This window comes from Ranitomeya variabilis, chromosome 5 (genome assembly GCF_051348905.1).
Source record: "Ranitomeya variabilis isolate aRanVar5 chromosome 5, aRanVar5.hap1, whole genome shotgun sequence".
Classification (NCBI taxonomy): domain Eukaryota; kingdom Metazoa; phylum Chordata; class Amphibia; order Anura; family Dendrobatidae; genus Ranitomeya; species Ranitomeya variabilis.
In genome coordinates this window covers 492387093-492405588 of record NC_135236.1, presented here as the reverse complement: position 1 = coordinate 492405588, position 18496 = coordinate 492387093, and the positions used below count along the sequence as shown (strand labels likewise).

Here is an 18496-nt window from a genome sequence, read left to right as displayed (position 1 = left end):
TCCAGGTGGAAATCAGTAGCCTTCCGACTAGCGCCTGGGTGTTGTAGTACCTCCTTGCTGAGCACCACGGGATAGTCCTCACAACCTTCGTAGATGTTCTAGATGTTATTTCTTCCTCTCTGTCCCCCAGATGGTATGGATAGGACATACCCGTATGACTGATGGCCTGAGGCTTGTTTATAGGGACACTAGAGACGCCCTGACCCCCACAATTTGCCACTGTGTCTTCTTAGGTTTTAAGGTCGGGCAGCCAACTTGGAATTGACTGTCCTGCCGGTCTTTCAAGTAATACGTAGAGTCAATTACTCCCTCGGTATTCTGGCCACCAGCTACGCGCCTCAGAAGGAGGCAGCCTTTACAGGGCAGAACTCCTCCCGGAGTTTTCTCCTTGTGCTGTGACTTCGTTTCTCACTCTCTACATTACCCTTCTCTTCGTGTCCTTTCTTAGGATGCTGCCGCACATGGGGTAGGCGCAGCTCCGTGTCTTTCTGTCTCCTGCTAGGCCTCTGCCAGGATCCCACCCCTGACAGGGACCCTCTGTCTGCAGCTCAGATGTTCCTCCTTTCCCCCTGTCTGCCTGACAGGTGTTGCATGGGCAAAGCCCAGCCAGCTTCTGACTAACTTTCTATCCAGCCCACCAGTTTTACCCTTCTGTGAGGAGTGCCCTACTAGATAGGAGCATAGCTCCCCCTGGTGGTCTGGAGTGTGAAGTGTGTTGTAATGCTGTGATACCTGGAAAGATGAGCTCCTTTATTACCTTCAGACGTAATATCACTCCCCCTAGTGGAAGAATAATATTACTGCAGCAACCAGGACTCTGGGGCGCTGCACATACATTGATTCACAAAGCCACGAAATTTGTCGCGATCACCATTAAATCTGAATGGGGGCAACTTAGGTGGGCTAGCTGGTGGCGGTTGCCCAGATGGTAAAGTCGCTTGTGCAGCCATTTGCGTGCTTATGTCCTGAAAAGCCCATCCATACTGGGACTCTATGCCAGCAAGTTTGTTTTCCTGGGCTGCCATGCGGGTGCTTAAGTCAAGCAAAGTTTGTCCAAACACTTGTTGATTGTGTTCAAAGCTTCCAAACTTCTTTTACAGACCTTCCACATCTTTCTGCAGTGATCTAATTATGGAGAACACCTGCTCTAGTCTGCTTTCTGCAGTCATTGTTCCAGCAGTCTCCTCTTTTGAGGCTAGAGTATCCTGTAAAGATTATAAGGGATAACTCAGGAGACTCTTTGCATGGAACAAGACAACTACAGGACACAGTTTTATAAGTGGTAAAGTCTATATTATCACATGGTGATTCAAACAGGTGCAGAGAGAAACTCAAGTCCACAACACTTGGAGTAAATATTAAACGCATCTCAGCAGTCAATAGGAAACTTCAGAGGAAAATGCAATCACACAGAAAGTCTATGAAGCACAATTATTCTTGAGGATACTTGACACGAATAAGTCCTTGGTAGTCAAAACACAGATAGATATGCTTATAAGGCAGTTCAAATAATATCTTAGCACAACCAGGGAGGCCTGGGTAAAAGGCTCAGGTTTAAGCAGAGCAGCAACAGCTTAAATGTCCAGCAAATGCAGATGGAAACAAACACAAGCAGCCAGATGGAGGATTACTGGAAACCGATGTATGCAGCAGAAACTCAGAGCTGAGTTGCAGGATCTCCACACAGGTTCACAGGAGCAGGTGCAGGTGCAAAGCCAGGTATTCATCAGGAGCTGGATGCAAGGCAGAATACTCTAGCACAGACTAAAGGCTGGGGTGGAGTTATATAGCAGGAAGACACAGTGCACATGAGACCAAAGACGCCATCTTGGAAAAGGGCAGTAATGCACAAAAGGTAATCAAAATGTTCAGAGTCCTGACATGAAGATTATGAGGCCATCAAGCAGGCCCTGATAACAAGGTACCAGCTTACACCTGAGGTTTAGCATAGAAAGTTCCGGAACCTCCAACGTGGCCCACACGACAGCTACGGCAATGTGGCACATGGACACAAGACCCACTTTGACCAGTGGACCCAAGGACTGTCAGTGACCACCTTTGCACAGTGTACACACATAGGGTGAAGGGCACCATCCATGCAAAATAGCACACTTAAAAATAGGGGGTCAACCCAAGCTTGACTTAACAAGTGCAACCAACCAAAGAAGGAGAAGCATCAAGCTATATAGCAGGGACCACCACTGAATGTAATACAAATGTAATTTTTATTTGTCAACCAAAAACACAAAACACCACACAATTAAAATCATTTAAAACCTCAACTCAAATGAGTCATGGGTTCCAGAAAGGGAACCACCACCCTTGGACATGGTTGGTGGAATAGGCAAGATATGTAGATAATAAGCACACTGTGCAAGATTAAACTATGCAACTTATGTAGTAGTGGATGCAGCTAATACAAAGATATATCTACCCTATGGGAAGAGTCTTATAACACTATAAAAACATAGCAGGTCCTGACGAAGCCACTTCAGGTGGCGATACGCGTTGGGCCTCCTGCCCCCTGGACCGCTGGTTATAGGTGGTAATGGTCATGTTCTCACAGCAGGGCTTCCCCCATATAGTCAGTGGTGTTGATTTTGCTATCTGAACCCACCACATGGGTTGTATTATGTGTATAGCCTAAACGTGACCAGATCTTTCTATCCTTTACATGTGAATATCTCTATGCTACAAGATATCTACAGGGCTGGTTCTACATGTTTGATATTGTCTCACTGCATTTTATGTTATTTATTTTTCATCTTGTATTGCGCTAACTGTTTGACCAGCCCATAGTGTGTATATGTACATCTATACATGTCTGCTTTCATTTTTTGCAAGCGAGCTGTGCTATGTTTTTATAGTGTTAGAAGACTCTTCCCATAGGGTAGATATATCTTTGTATTAGCTGCATCCACTACTACATAAGTTGCATAGTTTAATCTTGCACAGTGTGCTTATTATCTACATATCTTGCCTATTCCACCAACCATGTCCAGGGGTGGTGGTTCCCTTTCTGGAACCCATGACTCATTTGAGTTGAGGTTTTAAATGATTTTAATTGTGTGGTGTTTTGTGTTTTTGGTTGACAAATAAAAATTACATTTGTATTACATTCAGTGGTGGTCCCTGCTATATAGCTTGATGCTTCTCCTTCTTTGGTTGGTTGACCACCTTTGCACCGCTGCGGGACCTGGTGATCAAAGACCAGTTTTTACATCTTTGCCCAGCTGAGGTGCGACAGTTCGTGATGGACAGAGAGCCCATAGACGTGACTTTTCCCTGCAAGTGGACTGGTCACATCAGCGCCCACTGTCCAGAGAAGCAGAAGAACCCCCCAGCCAAGGGCCTAATGCAGCAGTTCTTTTGGTGGGTGGGGCGGTTGGGAGAGTGTATGAGAACGTGCAGCACATCACCGTAGGGGGCAATGTTGCTACAGGCCTCATGGACACCGGGGCTGAATGAACCCTCATCAGACCCGAACTGGCAGCCCCTGAAGAGAATATTCCGGGGAAAACCCTAACTGTCACCGGGATTGGGGGCATCCGCTGTCCCCTGCCAATGGCCCGGGTGCATATAGATTGAGGTGCTGGGAGCGGGGTGAAGGAAGTGGGGCTTTCTGATAACCTGCACACTGATGTTTTATTGGGGACTGATTTGGGGCGGATGGTTGCATATTATGTCCCTGACTCCCCTCCCAGATCGAATACTGATGATAGTGGAACGCCCGCCAGGGCCGTGGGGTACTCAGTAACGGGTCCGGTACTTAAAGGGATGGCCCTGGGCACCCATGTTAAAGGGAATGTCTTTAAAGGGGTGTGTGAAATAATAACCGTTCATGACGCCACCTATGGCATTTGGTCAGGGGTGACCAAGGCTGCTTAAAGGGGTCCACTGGGGTGATGTTACTGCAGCAAGGATGGTACTGCTTCCTACTGCTGGTGTGATCCGGCTGGCTTGGAAGCTAGTTGGGAATCCCTCTCACCAGGTGGGTTTGGAAGCCTTCCTTCTTGCGCTGTGGTGTTGTAGTCCCTTGTTGCCTTAGGCCTCACACAAGGTGATCACGTTTCCTCTCTGTCCCCCTTTAGGTAGAACACTACCCGTACGACAGGTAACTCAAACCTTTTTACAGGATCTCTATCACGACCCGGGCTCATTCTGTTACTGTGTCCTCGGGTGTTAATGGTGGACAGGTAATTTGAAATCTAGGTGTCCACTGGTTTCTGAATTGGGGCATAAAGTTACCCCCACAAACTCTGTCTTCCGGCTATCGGTATATGCGCTCAGCATGGAGGAAGTTCAGTCGCAACTTCTCTCTACAGCTCTTCACTTCACCTTTGCTCCTTCCTCCTTTCAGTCTGTTTACAAGTTGCTCTGCTCTCTTTTTCCTTCCCAGGAGCTGAAGAATCACTCGTTTGCAAGGCCCCAGCTTTCCTTCCTCACTCCTCGCTCTCCTCTCACCAACTGACTAACTCTCCCCAACTGCCTAGCAACTGCCTAGCAACTGACTCCTCCTCCCGACCAGAGAGAGCAGTTCCCCTGAAGTCGGGTGTAGAGCTCCCCCTTCTGGCCTGGAGTCAGAACGGTGTTGTATGCTCTGAATACCTGTTAAAGGGATCCTTCCTCGCTTCCAAGCATGACATCACTCTCCCCATGAGGAAAGCAATGCCACTGTAACAACCGGTTACCTGGGGTGTTACACCAGCGATGGGAAATTGCATGTGTTACCTGACAATGCTTTGTCGATTAATGATATACCTGATAATCATTTTTCTGAGAATGCCGAGGGTAATACTGATGATGCTGATGATGAAAATATGCCTGTTTTACCTCCTAACCATGTATTTCCTAAGAATGATGTGTTTACAGGTGCAGGAGTGCTCAGCCATGTCAACTCTTTGGGGTGGGATGGCTGAGGAACCCCTAACAAGAGCAAGCGAAGGTGCACAGGGAGATGCATGGGAACCATGAAGAAGGTGATGCCGTGCAACTGACCAGTGCCACAGAGGAAGGTAACTGCCCCATAAGTAGCACTGCTCCTGAAATGTTGGGGATGGATGTGGAGGTAGTATCCATAGCAGTGCCGGCTGATGGGTCTGTGGAAATCCCTGGGGAGACAGCCCACGTAGCTGCTGTCACCTGCAGCCAGAGTGCCCGGAACGCAGATAACGTTCTGCCTTCTGGACCCTCCTCAGTCACAGGGGTGACTGAACCAGAGATGGACCCAGAGCAGGTCCCAGAGGGTTCCCGTGGGGAAGGGACCCTGACCTCGCTTCTGGCTGCCCCTAGCCAGGAGTTCCAGGCCGCTCTGCACTCAGATGCGACCCTGGAGAATTTGAGACACCTCGCCGAGATGCCCACCTCCGTGACTGATAAGGGGAGGGTGTTCTGGGAACGAGGAGATTGTACCGGGAAACAGTACCCAGAAAATCCCAAAAGGAGTGGTTGAGGGAAAGACAGTTGGTCGTCCCGCGCCAATTCAGGGATGACTTGTTGCGGATTGCCCATGAGATCCCGCTCGCTGGACACTTGGGAATCAGCAAAACTAAGGCCCGGCTGTCTCAACACTTCTATTGGCCCAAGATGGGGAAAGCTGTGACAAACCACTGCCGCTCCTGTATCACCTGCCAAAGAGTGGGGAGGGCGGGGCCTGCTCTTAAGGCTCCCCTGATCCCTTTGCCAGCGATAGAGGAGCCTTTCCAGAGGACCACGGTGGACATTGTCGGCCCGCTGCCTGTCCCCAGCAGATCTAGAAAGCAATACGTCCTCACTGTGGTAGACTACGCTACCCGGTACCCAGAGGCAATGGCTCTGTCCTCAACCAGGGCGGATAAGGTGGAGGATGCACTGTTGGCCATCTTTTCACGGGTAGGATTTCCCAGGGAGATGCTTACCGATCAAGGGACCCACTTCATGTCTCGCCTAATGGAGGCTCTCTGTAAGAGAATGCAGGCGAATAGTGATGAGCGAATATACTCGTTACTCGAGATTTCCCGAGCACGCTCGGGTGTCCTCCAGGTATTTTTTAGTGCTCGGAGATTTAGTTTTCATCACCTCAGCTGAATGATTTACATCTGTTAGCCAGCATAATTACATGTGGGGGTTGCCTGGTTGCTAGGGAATCCCCACATGTAATCAAGCTGGCTAGTAGCTGTAAATCATCCAGCTGCGGCGATAAAAACTAAATCTCCGAGCACTAAAAAATACTCGGAGGACACCCGAGCATGCTCGGGAAATCTCGAGTAACGAGTATATTCACTCATCACTACAGGTGAAGCATCTGGTATCGAGTGCGCATCACCCACAGACCGATGGCTTGTGTGAGCTCTTCAATAGTACCCTCAAACAGATGCTACGCATGCTGGTTGAGACCCAAGAATGCGACTGGGAGCAGTACCTCCTACACATGCTATTAGCTTACCGAGAGGTTCCGCAGGCCTCAACGGGGTTCTTCCCATTCAAGCTCCTGTACGGCAGGCGAGTCTGGGGACCCCTTGGGTTGGTAAGGGAATCCTGGGAAGAGGAGCCAAACCCTTCTGAAGTGTCCATATGGAGTATGTCATGCGCTTCCGTGACAAAATGCAGACCTTGACGCAGTTGGTGCATGGCAACATGACGCAGGCTCAGGCTGATCAGAAGCACTGGTGCGACCAGAACGCCCAGGAGCTGACCTACCAGGTGGGTCAAAAGGTGTGGGTGCTGGTCCCCGTACCAAAGGATAAGCTTCAGACAGCCTGGGAAGGCCCGTACGTCTTCCACCAACAGCTCAACCCAGTCACCTACGTGGTCACCCTTGACCACGCACGGGGTAGGTGAAAGGCCTACATCCTTACATCCTACCGGTCTGCAGCTTGCCCGAAGACGGGGAGGAAGACCCCCTCCTGGACATGCTGGCCCAAGCCAAGGCCGGTGGGTCCATCGAGAACGTGAAGGTAAGTGCCTTGTTAACCGAACCTTAGCGGTTGCAGTTGCGGACCACGCTGGAACCCTTCTGGGTCGTGTTCTCCAACCGACCTGGAAGGACTGGGTTAGCAGTCCACGAGGTGGACACCGGGAATCATGCCCCACTACGGCAAACACCCTATCGGATCTCCGACAAGGTGCAGCAGGTTATGCGCCAGGAGATCGATGAGATGTTACAGCTGGGGGTGATTCAATGGTCCAAAAGCGAGTGGGCCTCACCTGTAGTTCTCATGCTAAAGAAGGATCGGACCACCCGGTTCTGCTTGGACTACAGGGGGCTCAACGCCATCACAGCATCCGAAGCGCACCCAATGCCGCGCATCGAGGAGCTGCTTGAGAGGTTAGCTGGCGCCAAATATCTGACCATAATGGATCTGAGTCAAGGATACTGGCAGATTCCTCTGAGCCCTGAGGCACAGAAGAAGTCCGCCTTTTTCACACCCTTCAGACTGCACGAGTCCACGGTCATGCCTTTCGGCATGAAGAATGCCCCTGCCACTTTCCAGCGGATGGTTAACCACCTTCTTCAGGGACTGGAGAAGTACGTGGTGGCGTACCTGGATGACATTGCCATCTTCAGTTCCTCCTGGGGTGAACACCTGAAGCATCTTGAGGAGGTGCTCAGGCGAATTCACCCAGGCGGTCTGACCATCAAGCCGGGAAAGTGCCAGATGGGCATGAGTGAGGCCCACTACCTGGGGCACCGGGTAGGTGGGGACTCCAGCCAGAGCCTGGGAAAGTGGGCGCGATTGTGTCCTGGCCCACCTCCTGAACCAAGAAACAGGTGATGTCCTTCCTGGGCACTGCAGGGTACTATAGGCGCTTCGTACAGCACTATAGTAGTCTGGCAAAACCCTTGACGGACCTCACCAGGAAAAAGCTACCCCACATTTTTGACTGGGCCGACGGCTGTGAGGGGGCCTTTCAGGCGTAGAAGACAGCCCTGTGCAATGCTCCTGTGTTGAAAGCAGTCGACCGTTCTTGGTGCAGACCGATGCCAAAGAGTTTGGCCTCAGCCAGGTCGACTCGGGGAACCAAGAGCACCCAATGTTGTACCTGAGCCGGAAGCTTCTGCCGAGGGAAGTGGCCTATTCCACCATTGAGAAGGAATGCCTGGCCATAGTCTGGGCCCTGCAACGCTTGCAGCCCTACCAGTACGGGCGCACCTTCACTGTGGTGACAGACCACAACCCTCTGCGCTGGCCACAATCCATGTATGGAACCAACAGAAGGTTGCTACGCTGGAGCCTTGCCCTCCAGCAGTACAATTTTACCATCGAACACAAAACTGGCAGGGAGCAGGGCAATGCAGATGGGTTGTCCTGCCAGAGTGAACCTGCTAAGGTGTGCATTGAGGAGTACTGCGAGGTCCTGCCTCCATAGCGCAGTCCAAAAGGGGAGGTGTCAGGAACATGAGGTATTTAAAGCTGAACCTACACACGCTGCGGGCCATCCCGACCCCCTCTTCTCATTCAGCCTGCTTGTGCATGTGAATCCTAAACCCCTCATTTCCCCCTCCCAAAATAATTTTTATTGCTTTTAGCTGCAAATAACAGACATCTCCCTAAAACTACTCATCCCCCCTCCCATCGAATACCAGCCAAAACTGGTGTAGAAGCCATGAATTCCTTTGTTCTTTTAACCTGATATATATGGGCACCGACCTGAGCTAGGGTTATAAGAAGTATATATTCCGGATGTCCATCGATAGAACTATCACTCACTGAAAGCGCGAGCAGCTAAACGCAACGAGTGCAAAGTGAAGATTTCTCAGTAAGCAGTTCAGGTAATTGCTCCGTATTTACACTTAAAAGAATCGCCCCGACGTGGAGAACATCATTAGCATGGTGTCGTACTTATGCAAGGTTCATACAGCGAGATATGCGTAAAAAATGTTTTTCATATTCTGAGAAAAGAGGAGTGCATGTCATAACTCAGCCCACTCAGTGATGTCACAACAAGAGGGCATATATCCTATTCCTTCTGTGTTGTGAGTGAGTCTTGGCCCAAGAAGCAAGCTGTTCAAATGCACCAGGATATATCGCCTGAGCACACGGCCGCCATGCTGATATGAAATGATATAAGGAACTGTAAGTGTTTTTCTTCTGTTAATCCTTTTTTTATTTGTAATTGCAATGTGCATACGAATTGTCTCCTTTATAATATCTTTTTATACCTTATAAACACTGCCTACCTTTTTATGGAGTAAACTATATAATCTACTAGCTTGTCTCTTCATGCTCTATAAACGAACTGTCGCTTCCTCTGAAGTGAATTACGCTGATTTGGGATGGCTCCGGACCTGTTAATCGGAGCTGGTGGCACCATATTTTGTTCTATGTGTTTGGGAAGCTTTGAGCGACGGTGGCGTTGTTAACTTTTGTTCCCACCTGAGTGGGAGTAGTTATATCGCCCTCGCTGTAGCCTGCACAAAAGCCAGTACATAGCAGGCAGCCTTCCTGTCGACTAGTTACCCGAGGTCAGGGCCGGCGTTAGGGGCAGGCAGACCAGGCAGCTGCCTGGGGCCCCCGATCCCCCAGCTAGCGGCAAGTCACACAGCCGCTATGGGGCCCCTGTGAAGCAGGGGGAGCCTGCCTGCCACCAGCGCCGACTCCCCCGCCACATTGAACTATACCGGCGTCTGCCGGTACAGTTCAAAGCAATGATAGAGAGAGCGTCACCTGACGCTCCCTCTCCCATCATTCCCCGCTCTGCCTCTGACACTGCGGGTGCGCGTCATTGCGCACTCACTGTGTGCCAGGCAGTGCGGCGGCAGCCGCCGACACAGGAGCAGGGAGCAGGCAGCGTGGGCACAAGGAGAGGTGAGGAGCTTGTGTTTTTTTCTTTTTACTGGACTGTGGGGCCATTTTCAGGAGGGAAGAGGAGGGGAGGGAAGGGGGGCTGTGGGCTGTGCAGTATACTACTGTGTGGGCAGTGCTGTATACTACTGTGTGGGTTGTGCTGTATACTACTGTGTGGGCAGTACTGTATACTACTGTGTGGGCTGTGCTGTATACTAATGTGTGGGCAGTGCTGTATACTACTCTGTGGGCTGTGCTGCATACTACTGTATGGGCAGTGCTGTATACTACTGTGTGGGCAGTGCTGTATACAACTGTGTGGGCTGTGCTGTATACTACTGTGTGGGCTGTGCTGTACACTACTGTGTGGGCAGTGCTGTATACTACTGTGTGGGCAGTGCTGTATACTACTGTGTGGGCAGTGCTGTATACAACTGTGTGGCCAGTGCTGTATACTACTGTGTGGGCAGTGCTGTACACTACTGTGTGGGCAGTGCTGTATACTACTGTGTGGGCAGTGTTGTATACTACTGTGTGGGCTGTGCTGTATACTACTGTGTGGGCAGTGCTGTATACTACTGTGTGGGCTGTGCTGTATACTACTGTGTGGGCTGTGCTGAATACTACTGTGTGGCCAGTGCTGTATACTACTGTGTGGGCTGTGCTGTATACTACTGTGTGGGCAGTGTTGTATATTACTGTGTGGGCTGTGCTGTATACTACTGTGTGGGCAGTGCTGTATACTACTGTGTGGGCTGTTCTGTATACTACTGTGTGGGCTGTGCTATATACTACTGTGTGGGCTGTGCTATATACTACGTGGCTGTGCTATATACTACTATGTGGGCTGTGCTGTATACTACTGTGTGGGCTGTGCTGTACACTACTGTGTGGGCAGTGCTGTATACTACTGTGTGGGCAGTGTTGTATACTACTGTGTGGGCTGTGCTGTATACTACTGTGTGGGCAGTGCTGTATACTACTGTGTGGGCTGTGCTGTATACTACTGTGTGGGCTGTGCTGAATACTACTGTGTGGCCAGTGCTGTATACTACTGTGTGCGCTGTGCTGTATACTACTGTGTGGGCAGTGTTGTATACTACTGTGTGGGCTGTGCTGTATACTACTGTGTGGGCAGTGCTGTATACTACTGTGTGGGCTGTTCTGTATACTACTGTGTGGGCTGTGCTATATACTGTGTGGGCTGTGCTATATACTACGTGGCTGTGCTATATACTACTATGTGGGCTGTGCTATGTACTACTATGTGAGCTGTGCTATATACTATGGGGGTATATATTCTATGGGGGAGGCTGTGTTATATACTATGTGGCTGTGTTATATATTTGGGGGGTAAATTATACATTATATTCTATGGAGGAGGCGGTGTTATATACTATGGGGGCTGCATTATATTCTGTGGGGGGCTTTATTAGGTTTTATGAGGGATGATTGCATCATATTGATGGGGCTACATTATATTCTATGGGGAGGTGGGCTGTATTTTATCCTGTTCGGGGCTACATTATATTCTATGGGGGGGCTGTATTATATTTATATTCTATGAGGGGTGATTGCATCATACTCTATGAGGGGGCTACATTATACTATATGGGGTGGCTGCATTATACTCTGTAGGGTGGCTGCATTATACTCTGGGGTGGTGGCTGCATTATACTATATGTGGGCTGAATTATACTGTATCGAGGACTATGGGGAATACATTATACTATATGAAGAACTATGGGGTGCATTATACTATAGGAAGTGAATTGTACTACATGGATGACTATGGCAGTGCATTATACTATATGGAGCACTGTGAGGAGTGTATTATGCAGTATGGAGGACTGAGGAGTATATTTTAATATATGGAGGACTATGAGGAGTGTATTATAATATATGGAGGACTATGGGAAGTGTATAATACTATATGGAGGACTATGAGGAGTGTATTATACTATATGGAGGACTATGGGGCACATTATGTTATATGGAGGACTATGGGGTGTGCATCTTACAATATGGAGGACTGTGGTGCACATTATAATATATGGAGGACTATGAGGTGTATTTTACTAAACAAGTAAAATGCTGCATATTCAGATTGTTTTTGCTGGAACAAAAATCCTTGTTCTCAGCAGCACATCGCCGGTGTAAACTGTAGATGTGCAGCTGATAACATGATACTGTATGGTGATCTGTTAGTGATCTATTAGTGATCGTTCTGTCCCCATCATTCTTTCTCAGACGGTGGAAAGAGGCCGGAAAACAAGCGCCCAACAACTTCAGTATTGTCAGTCACACTCGTTTAGCAGCCTAAGATCAGCACATGTAAATACAACCGAAATGCTTTTGTGTGATGTGCAATATGTTAGCATTTGGGGCCCCATTTTAAACTTTGCCTAGGGCTCCACTTTGCCTAAAACCGGCCCTGCCTGAGGTGCAGTACTAGTCTGACCTGAGGGTAAGGGGACTTACACACAGCACATTAGGGACCGCATCGCTAGCCATAAGTCCACTATCAGGTGTGGTAAGACATGGCTTCCCCTGCCAGACCATTTTGCGAGGTCTAGACATACAGTGGCGCAGCTCAAATTCGAGGTCATAGAGCACGTCCCCCGCCCCAGAAGGGGGGGGATCACATCAAGCTACTTAGGTCACGTGAAACCTATTGGATACACAAACTTGACACCCTGACTCCAAAAGGGCTCAACAGAGAGATTGATTGGTTACTATGAGCATTTATACTAATAATTTTCTCTATTATCTTACAGACCCGCTAATATATCATGGTACTAGGTGAGTTTCCCTAACCCCTGCCCTATACAATTTTCATAATTTCTTTCCCGCTAAACAAACTTAGACCCCTAATTTTATTTATTTATTTATTTATTATTAATTTTCCACTAATTTTTACCATCATTTTTCCGTTTGCCATCCCCCTTGCCAATTCTTTTCAGCACACCACGGTGTATTTATATTTTGCTTCATAAACATTATCCATTACCTTATCATTACATATCACCATAACTATTTCCATCTAGGCCCATTACATACAAACATATGACTATGAAATATATTAGATATTTTTTTGCTTTGTAATCATTACCCATCACCTTAATCAATTCTATCTTGGCCCACTTATAACACCGGTACCACTACTTGCCACTATTCACAACTAAATGGCATTCATTACCCAGGATAGGGCATAACATTGTATACCGGTTACTATAGTGATGCCCGCGCATGCGCACTACACGTGCAACGATTACAATACATCAAAACATTGCAGTGTATACCGGTTACACCCACGCGTGCGCACTACACACGCAATAGTTGCGATACATCACATCCGGTCCGCGCCGCTCACTTCCGGTGCAGCGGCACGGAACTGCATTTAGTCCGGACCTTCGGCATGACATACACACGCCAACACAAGCAGGGCGTGGGAGCGCCGCTTTATACAGCGCAAGCACAAGGTAAATACCTATGGTCCCACACTACCCCTGGACCACCACTATATCAAGATACTATATTCATTATTCACTTTTACAGAGTTATACCCACTGGCCAATTAGCAACTACATGCGGACATCTACATTTCAATAGGTACTGTGTTTGTTTATTTGAATGGGCACAATCTAATATATGCTGATCCTCTCTCACTATTTTCCACAGTGTGTGTGTAACACTACTGGGACCTTCTTCCCTTATCCTCTCCTCTGCATGTTACTCCCATACTGGAATAAGGTAATATACCTAATTATTGTATATATGGACATTTGACAGATCGTATATATGGATATTTGATATTACAGCACATGGCACATTTCTACTCATTTTCTTATCCTTTGGTGCACAATATAGCCTACTATGTACGCTACCTATGGGAAGGCTTCTATCCATATTAATATCCTTAGTATCATCCCCATTCACGCTTTATCAATCCCTGGGACAGTTCGTCTACTCCATTTACCTCTCACTTTGAATTGCTGCTCTATACATTGGGATACGAAATACCTGTTATCATTATGAGCAATGATATATATTTATCTGTATGATTACGCCATTTTGGCACCAGGATGATTGTCGACTATCGACATTTACGATGCATTTTTTCCTTTTTGTTTTTGTTCTTCTATATTATTTATTTGTTTTTATTTATATGTTTTGTTTACAGCGATTACGTGACAAAGGCTCTGGTGGAGCCGAAACGTTTGGTTAAGATCGTATGAGCTATATTTCTCTGTTACGCTCCCAGATAAATAAAACTATACATTATTTTGCATGACAAATTTGCACAAAATTCTATTAGAGTGTGCGGTGAATTGAATTCTTATCTATACTTAGGACCACTGGTCCGTTACACCAGCACCTCGCCTTATTAAGGCTGAGTGCATGCCAAAGACCCCTCCTGAGGGTAAGGGGGGCGCCAGAGAGCTGCAAGTTCCAAACCGGGAAGTGGGATATAGATAAATCCCCTTCAGAAGGAACCAGGGGCACCCAAACAACCCCGGGTTCATGACAAATTGGTGTGAGTAGTGGGGACGATAAAGATATCCTCCTCAGGATCCGACATATTGTTGGGATCCGTGACATAGTGTTGGCAGCACGGTGTGAACCATGACAGTGCTATTTTATGATCACTGTAGTATGCGCTCTGTTATGACTGTCGGTTCCGCTCTGTTATGATTGTTGGTTGCGCTCTTTTATGATCACTGTCGGTTGCGCTTTATTATGATGACTGTCGGTTGCGTTTTATTATGATCTCTGTCGGTTGCGCTTTATTATGATCTCTGTCGGTTGCGCTTTATTATGACTGTCGGTTGTGCTCTTTTATGATCACTGTCGGTTGCGCTTTATTATGACTGTCGGTTGCGCTCTTTTATGATCACTATGATCACTGGCGGTTGCGTTTTATTATGATGACTGTCGGTTGTGCTCTTTTATGATCACTGTCGGTTGTGCTCTTTTATGATCACTGTCGGTTGCGCTTTATTATGACTGTCGGTTGCGCTCTTTTATGATCACTGTCGGTTGCGCTTTATTATGATCACTGTCGGTTGCACTTTATTATGATGACTGTCGGTTGCGTTTTATTATGATGACTGTCGGTTGTGCTCTTTTATGATCACTGTCGGTTGCGCTCTTTTATGATCACTGTCGGTTGCGCTTTATTATGACTGTCGGTTGCGCTCTTTTATGATCACTATGATCACTGGCGGTTGCGTTTTATTATGATTACAGTCGGTTGTGCTCTTTTATGATCACTGTCGGTTGTGCTCTTTTATGATGACTGTCGGTTGCGCTCTGTTATGATCACTGTCGGTTGCGCTTTATTATGATCACTGGCGGTTGCGCTTTTATGATCACTGGCGGTTGCGCTTTATTATCACTGTTGGTTGCGCTCTTTTATGATCACTGGCGGTTGCGCTTTATTATCACTGTTGGTTGCGCTCTTTTATGATCACTGGCGGTTGCGCTTTATTATGATGACTGTCGGTTGCGCTTTATTATGATCACTGTTGGTTGCGCTCTTTTATGATCACTGTTGGTTGCGCTGCTATGATGATTGTTGGTTGTGCTCTTTAATTATGTCGGTTGCGCTTTATTATGAAGACTGTTGGTTGCGCTTTTTTATATCAGTTGCGCTGTTATGATGACTGTCGGTTGCGCTGTTATGATGACTGTCGGTTGCTTGTCTCCCAACGAATCTCTGCCCAGTGCCTACTGTTCAAAAATGTCACTACTGTGGACAGGACTCGTGACAGACGGGATAAGTCACATTCTGGCAAACCTGAACAATCAGCGCTGAGTGTAAATATTTATATTCCAAAAAGCCACAATAAAAATGTAATGAGTTGATTTTTTGATCATCTCACTGTAGCCACTCCGATCTAGTCACCTCAGCACTGAAGGGTTTAGGCCGGAGTTGTTAAAATGAGGTCCTCCAAAAATCTACTCCGATCTAGACGCAACCGTAAACTTCAGCCGTCTACCACTTCCGTCACACAGCCGAGCCCACTAGGCCCAGGGCAGACAATCCAGCGCCGACGTCATCGCTCCACGCGTCTGTGTGAGTGTGCGCAGTATCGGCGCTCGGTTACTCAGGTCTGGTTCCGGGAGTTGGTGACAGCGGCTGGCTGTGTTACACGTGACTTGGTGGCAGGGACTGGCGAGGGTGGCTGAGGGATGCTGCCCGTCCTGCCATGCTGCTCAACTCCGTGCTGAAACTCCTGCAGAGACAGACCTACACCTGCCTGTCCCACAGGTATGGCCTCTACCTCTGCTTTGGGGGCATGGTGCTGATGATCGTCTCGGCTCTGCAGTTTGGAGAGGTGAGTAACCCTTTCCCTGACAGGTGTGTGTGTGTGTGTGTGTGTGTGTGTGTATATATATATATATATATATATATATATATGTATATGTCTGTGTGTGTGAATCAAAAGTAGGTGGACGGTAAGTAACACAAACCCTATACATTTATCTACTGTCCACCTACTTTCTGTTCACCGTGTGTGTGTGTATATGTATGTATATATGTGTGTGTCTTTCGTCTTGTAAACTTGCAATATGTGTGTGTATATATATATATATATATATATATATATATATATATATATATATATATATATATATATATACACACAGCTAAAATGAGTTCATACAGTATGTTGCTGCTCCCAGTACTTGCAGATATCTCTCTATCTATCTATCTATCTATCTATCTATCTATCTATATATATATATATATATATATATATATATATATAATATTTGGGTGCACGTGTTGTGAGCAGCTCCTGCTGTGTGATCTCATGTCTTGCAGTCTGTCTCGTCCTTTCCCCCGCCGCTGCCACTTGCTGTTGACATGTGCTCCATTTGCTGAATATTGTGTTTCTTTGCTCGGGATGATTACCGACCACCATTAGATGTTTTTCTCTGCAGTTGAATAGGTCTGACCCCATTTTAGTGTTTCTGCAATGATCTGCCATATGAAGCAGCGCGAGATGATGATTTCTGGCCGGTTCTCACGGGAAAGTAGTCTTTATTGTTTCCTGTTCGGTGGGAAATTCAGCAGAAGCGGCAGATTTATTAGGGGCTTTATCCTGATCTGTTGTCATTGTGAGCCTCCGTGTGTGACGGGCGCTGGATCCTCATTTTCAGTGCAGGGATGGGGCTTTTATTCCTTTGGTTCACCCACCGATCCTCCAGAGGTCCAAGGATATCTAGGGCGTCCACCCCTGAGTATTGTGTGGTATTGTCGTGGTCAGCGTGAGGTGTATGTGGCAGCTAGCAGAAAGGGTGATCTGTAGTCTGTGCGCATAGGGAGCATCATTGCATGATTGCGTCAGTATATATCCAACCTGACACACGATGAATTCACTCTTCAGTTCTTCTTGTAATTTACTGTAATTGGCTGTTTTATTTTTATGTAAGACTCGGACACATCATACCCAATGGCACTTTTTTTCTTTTGCTAACAGATTGTCGGCAAAAATAATATGAATGCAAGCTTGAGTTTGCTCTGATTTGCATACCAAACATTGACTGTAATGTTAATGGTCAACACATGGATGCCAATAAGGGCTGGGAGTCAGTGTCATAGTTGAGTTGAAAGTGGTATGAAATGGACCGACTCCTGAGGGTACGTCCCCACGGTCAGTGGATGCTGCGTCCAGATGTTACAGGATTTCAAGAAATCCCATGCCCACTACGCGAGCACCGACGCCAGGGGATCACCCACAGAGACAGACATGCGGCGCATTTTCCCAGACCGCAGCATCTGTATTTATCTTGTGGAGAAGTCTCCGCAAGATAAATATCACAGTCAAATGTATTGGGCGCAGTGTTCCCGCACGGTTCAGTGATCACATGCAGATTCACCTGTGTTCAATAGCCGGCAGCGCTTTGGACGTAGCGAACATGTGCTGCATCCAAAGCGCTGCCTAATACTAAACCTGTGCACCCAGCCTAAGATATATAATAAATTGGGTACAGTAGTTCAGTTAAGGATGTTCTGTAAATGTTTTCATATTTGGGAAAGTTATGAAATGTCCTATCAATGTCTGTTCTGCTTCTGATCTAAGGATTTCGGCTTTTAGTGGAGTTGAATGTGTGCTGCACTTTATGTACATGCTCAGTAGTGAGGCTGGGCTATGGAGTCAGGTGAGATGAATCTGTGCTGCACTTTATGTACATGCTCAGTAGTGAGGCTGGGCTATGGAGTCAGGTGAGATGAATGTGTGCTGCACTTTATGTACATGCTCAGTAGTGAGGCTGGGCTATGGAGTCAGGTGAGATGAATCTGCTGCACTTTATGCACATGCTCAGTAGTGAGGCTGGGCTATGGAGTCAGGTGAGATGAATCTGTGCTGCACTTTATGTACATGCTCAGTAGTGAGACCTTTCTGTGGAGTTGGAGCTGTGGATTCAGAGTCAGGGAAATTGAGGAGTCGGAGTGAGAGGTTTGGCTTACTGACTGCACAGCCCTGGTGCCAATATACACAAACACAATGCGTCAGCATGCTGCAAGTAATCAATACACAAACTCTATTTTTGTAAATGTTAAAAACACAAGGTACTTAACATTTTTTGATCAAAAAGCGTAAACGTAACCCTTTAAAAACAGTAATATTTTATTTATATTCATTAAGAAAAACACCATTATTTGTGTAATGTGGATGAAAAAATTACAAGAGAAGGATCACCGTGTTATTAGTAAT

General features: G+C 47.2%; 1 protein-coding gene and 1 long non-coding RNA gene across 4 annotated transcripts in view; both read left to right on the top strand.

Annotated features, from left to right (window-relative positions):
* The window catches only part of LOC143773756 (uncharacterized), a 30317-nt gene extending 16795 nt beyond the window's left edge, over nt 1-13522 (top strand). Inside the window, exons 2-3 of the long non-coding RNA XR_013215351.1 lie at nt 12545-12569; nt 13449-13522. This is a non-coding gene — a long non-coding RNA (uncharacterized LOC143773756). The remainder of the gene's footprint in view (nt 1-12544; nt 12570-13448) is intronic.
* Nucleotides 13523-15735: 2213 nt separating this feature from the next.
* GNPTAB (N-acetylglucosamine-1-phosphate transferase subunits alpha and beta) overlaps nt 15736-18496 on the top strand; it is a 128450-nt gene continuing 125689 nt past the window's right edge. For 2 of the 3 annotated variants that reach the window (XM_077265613.1, XM_077265614.1), the window contains exon 1: nt 15736-16108. In XM_077265613.1, the coding sequence (XP_077121728.1) occupies nt 15980-16108 (129 nt within the window). In that variant the 5' untranslated portion in view covers nt 15736-15979. The remainder of the gene's footprint in view (nt 16109-18496) is intronic. The other variant, XM_077265615.1, reaches the window with a different exon arrangement.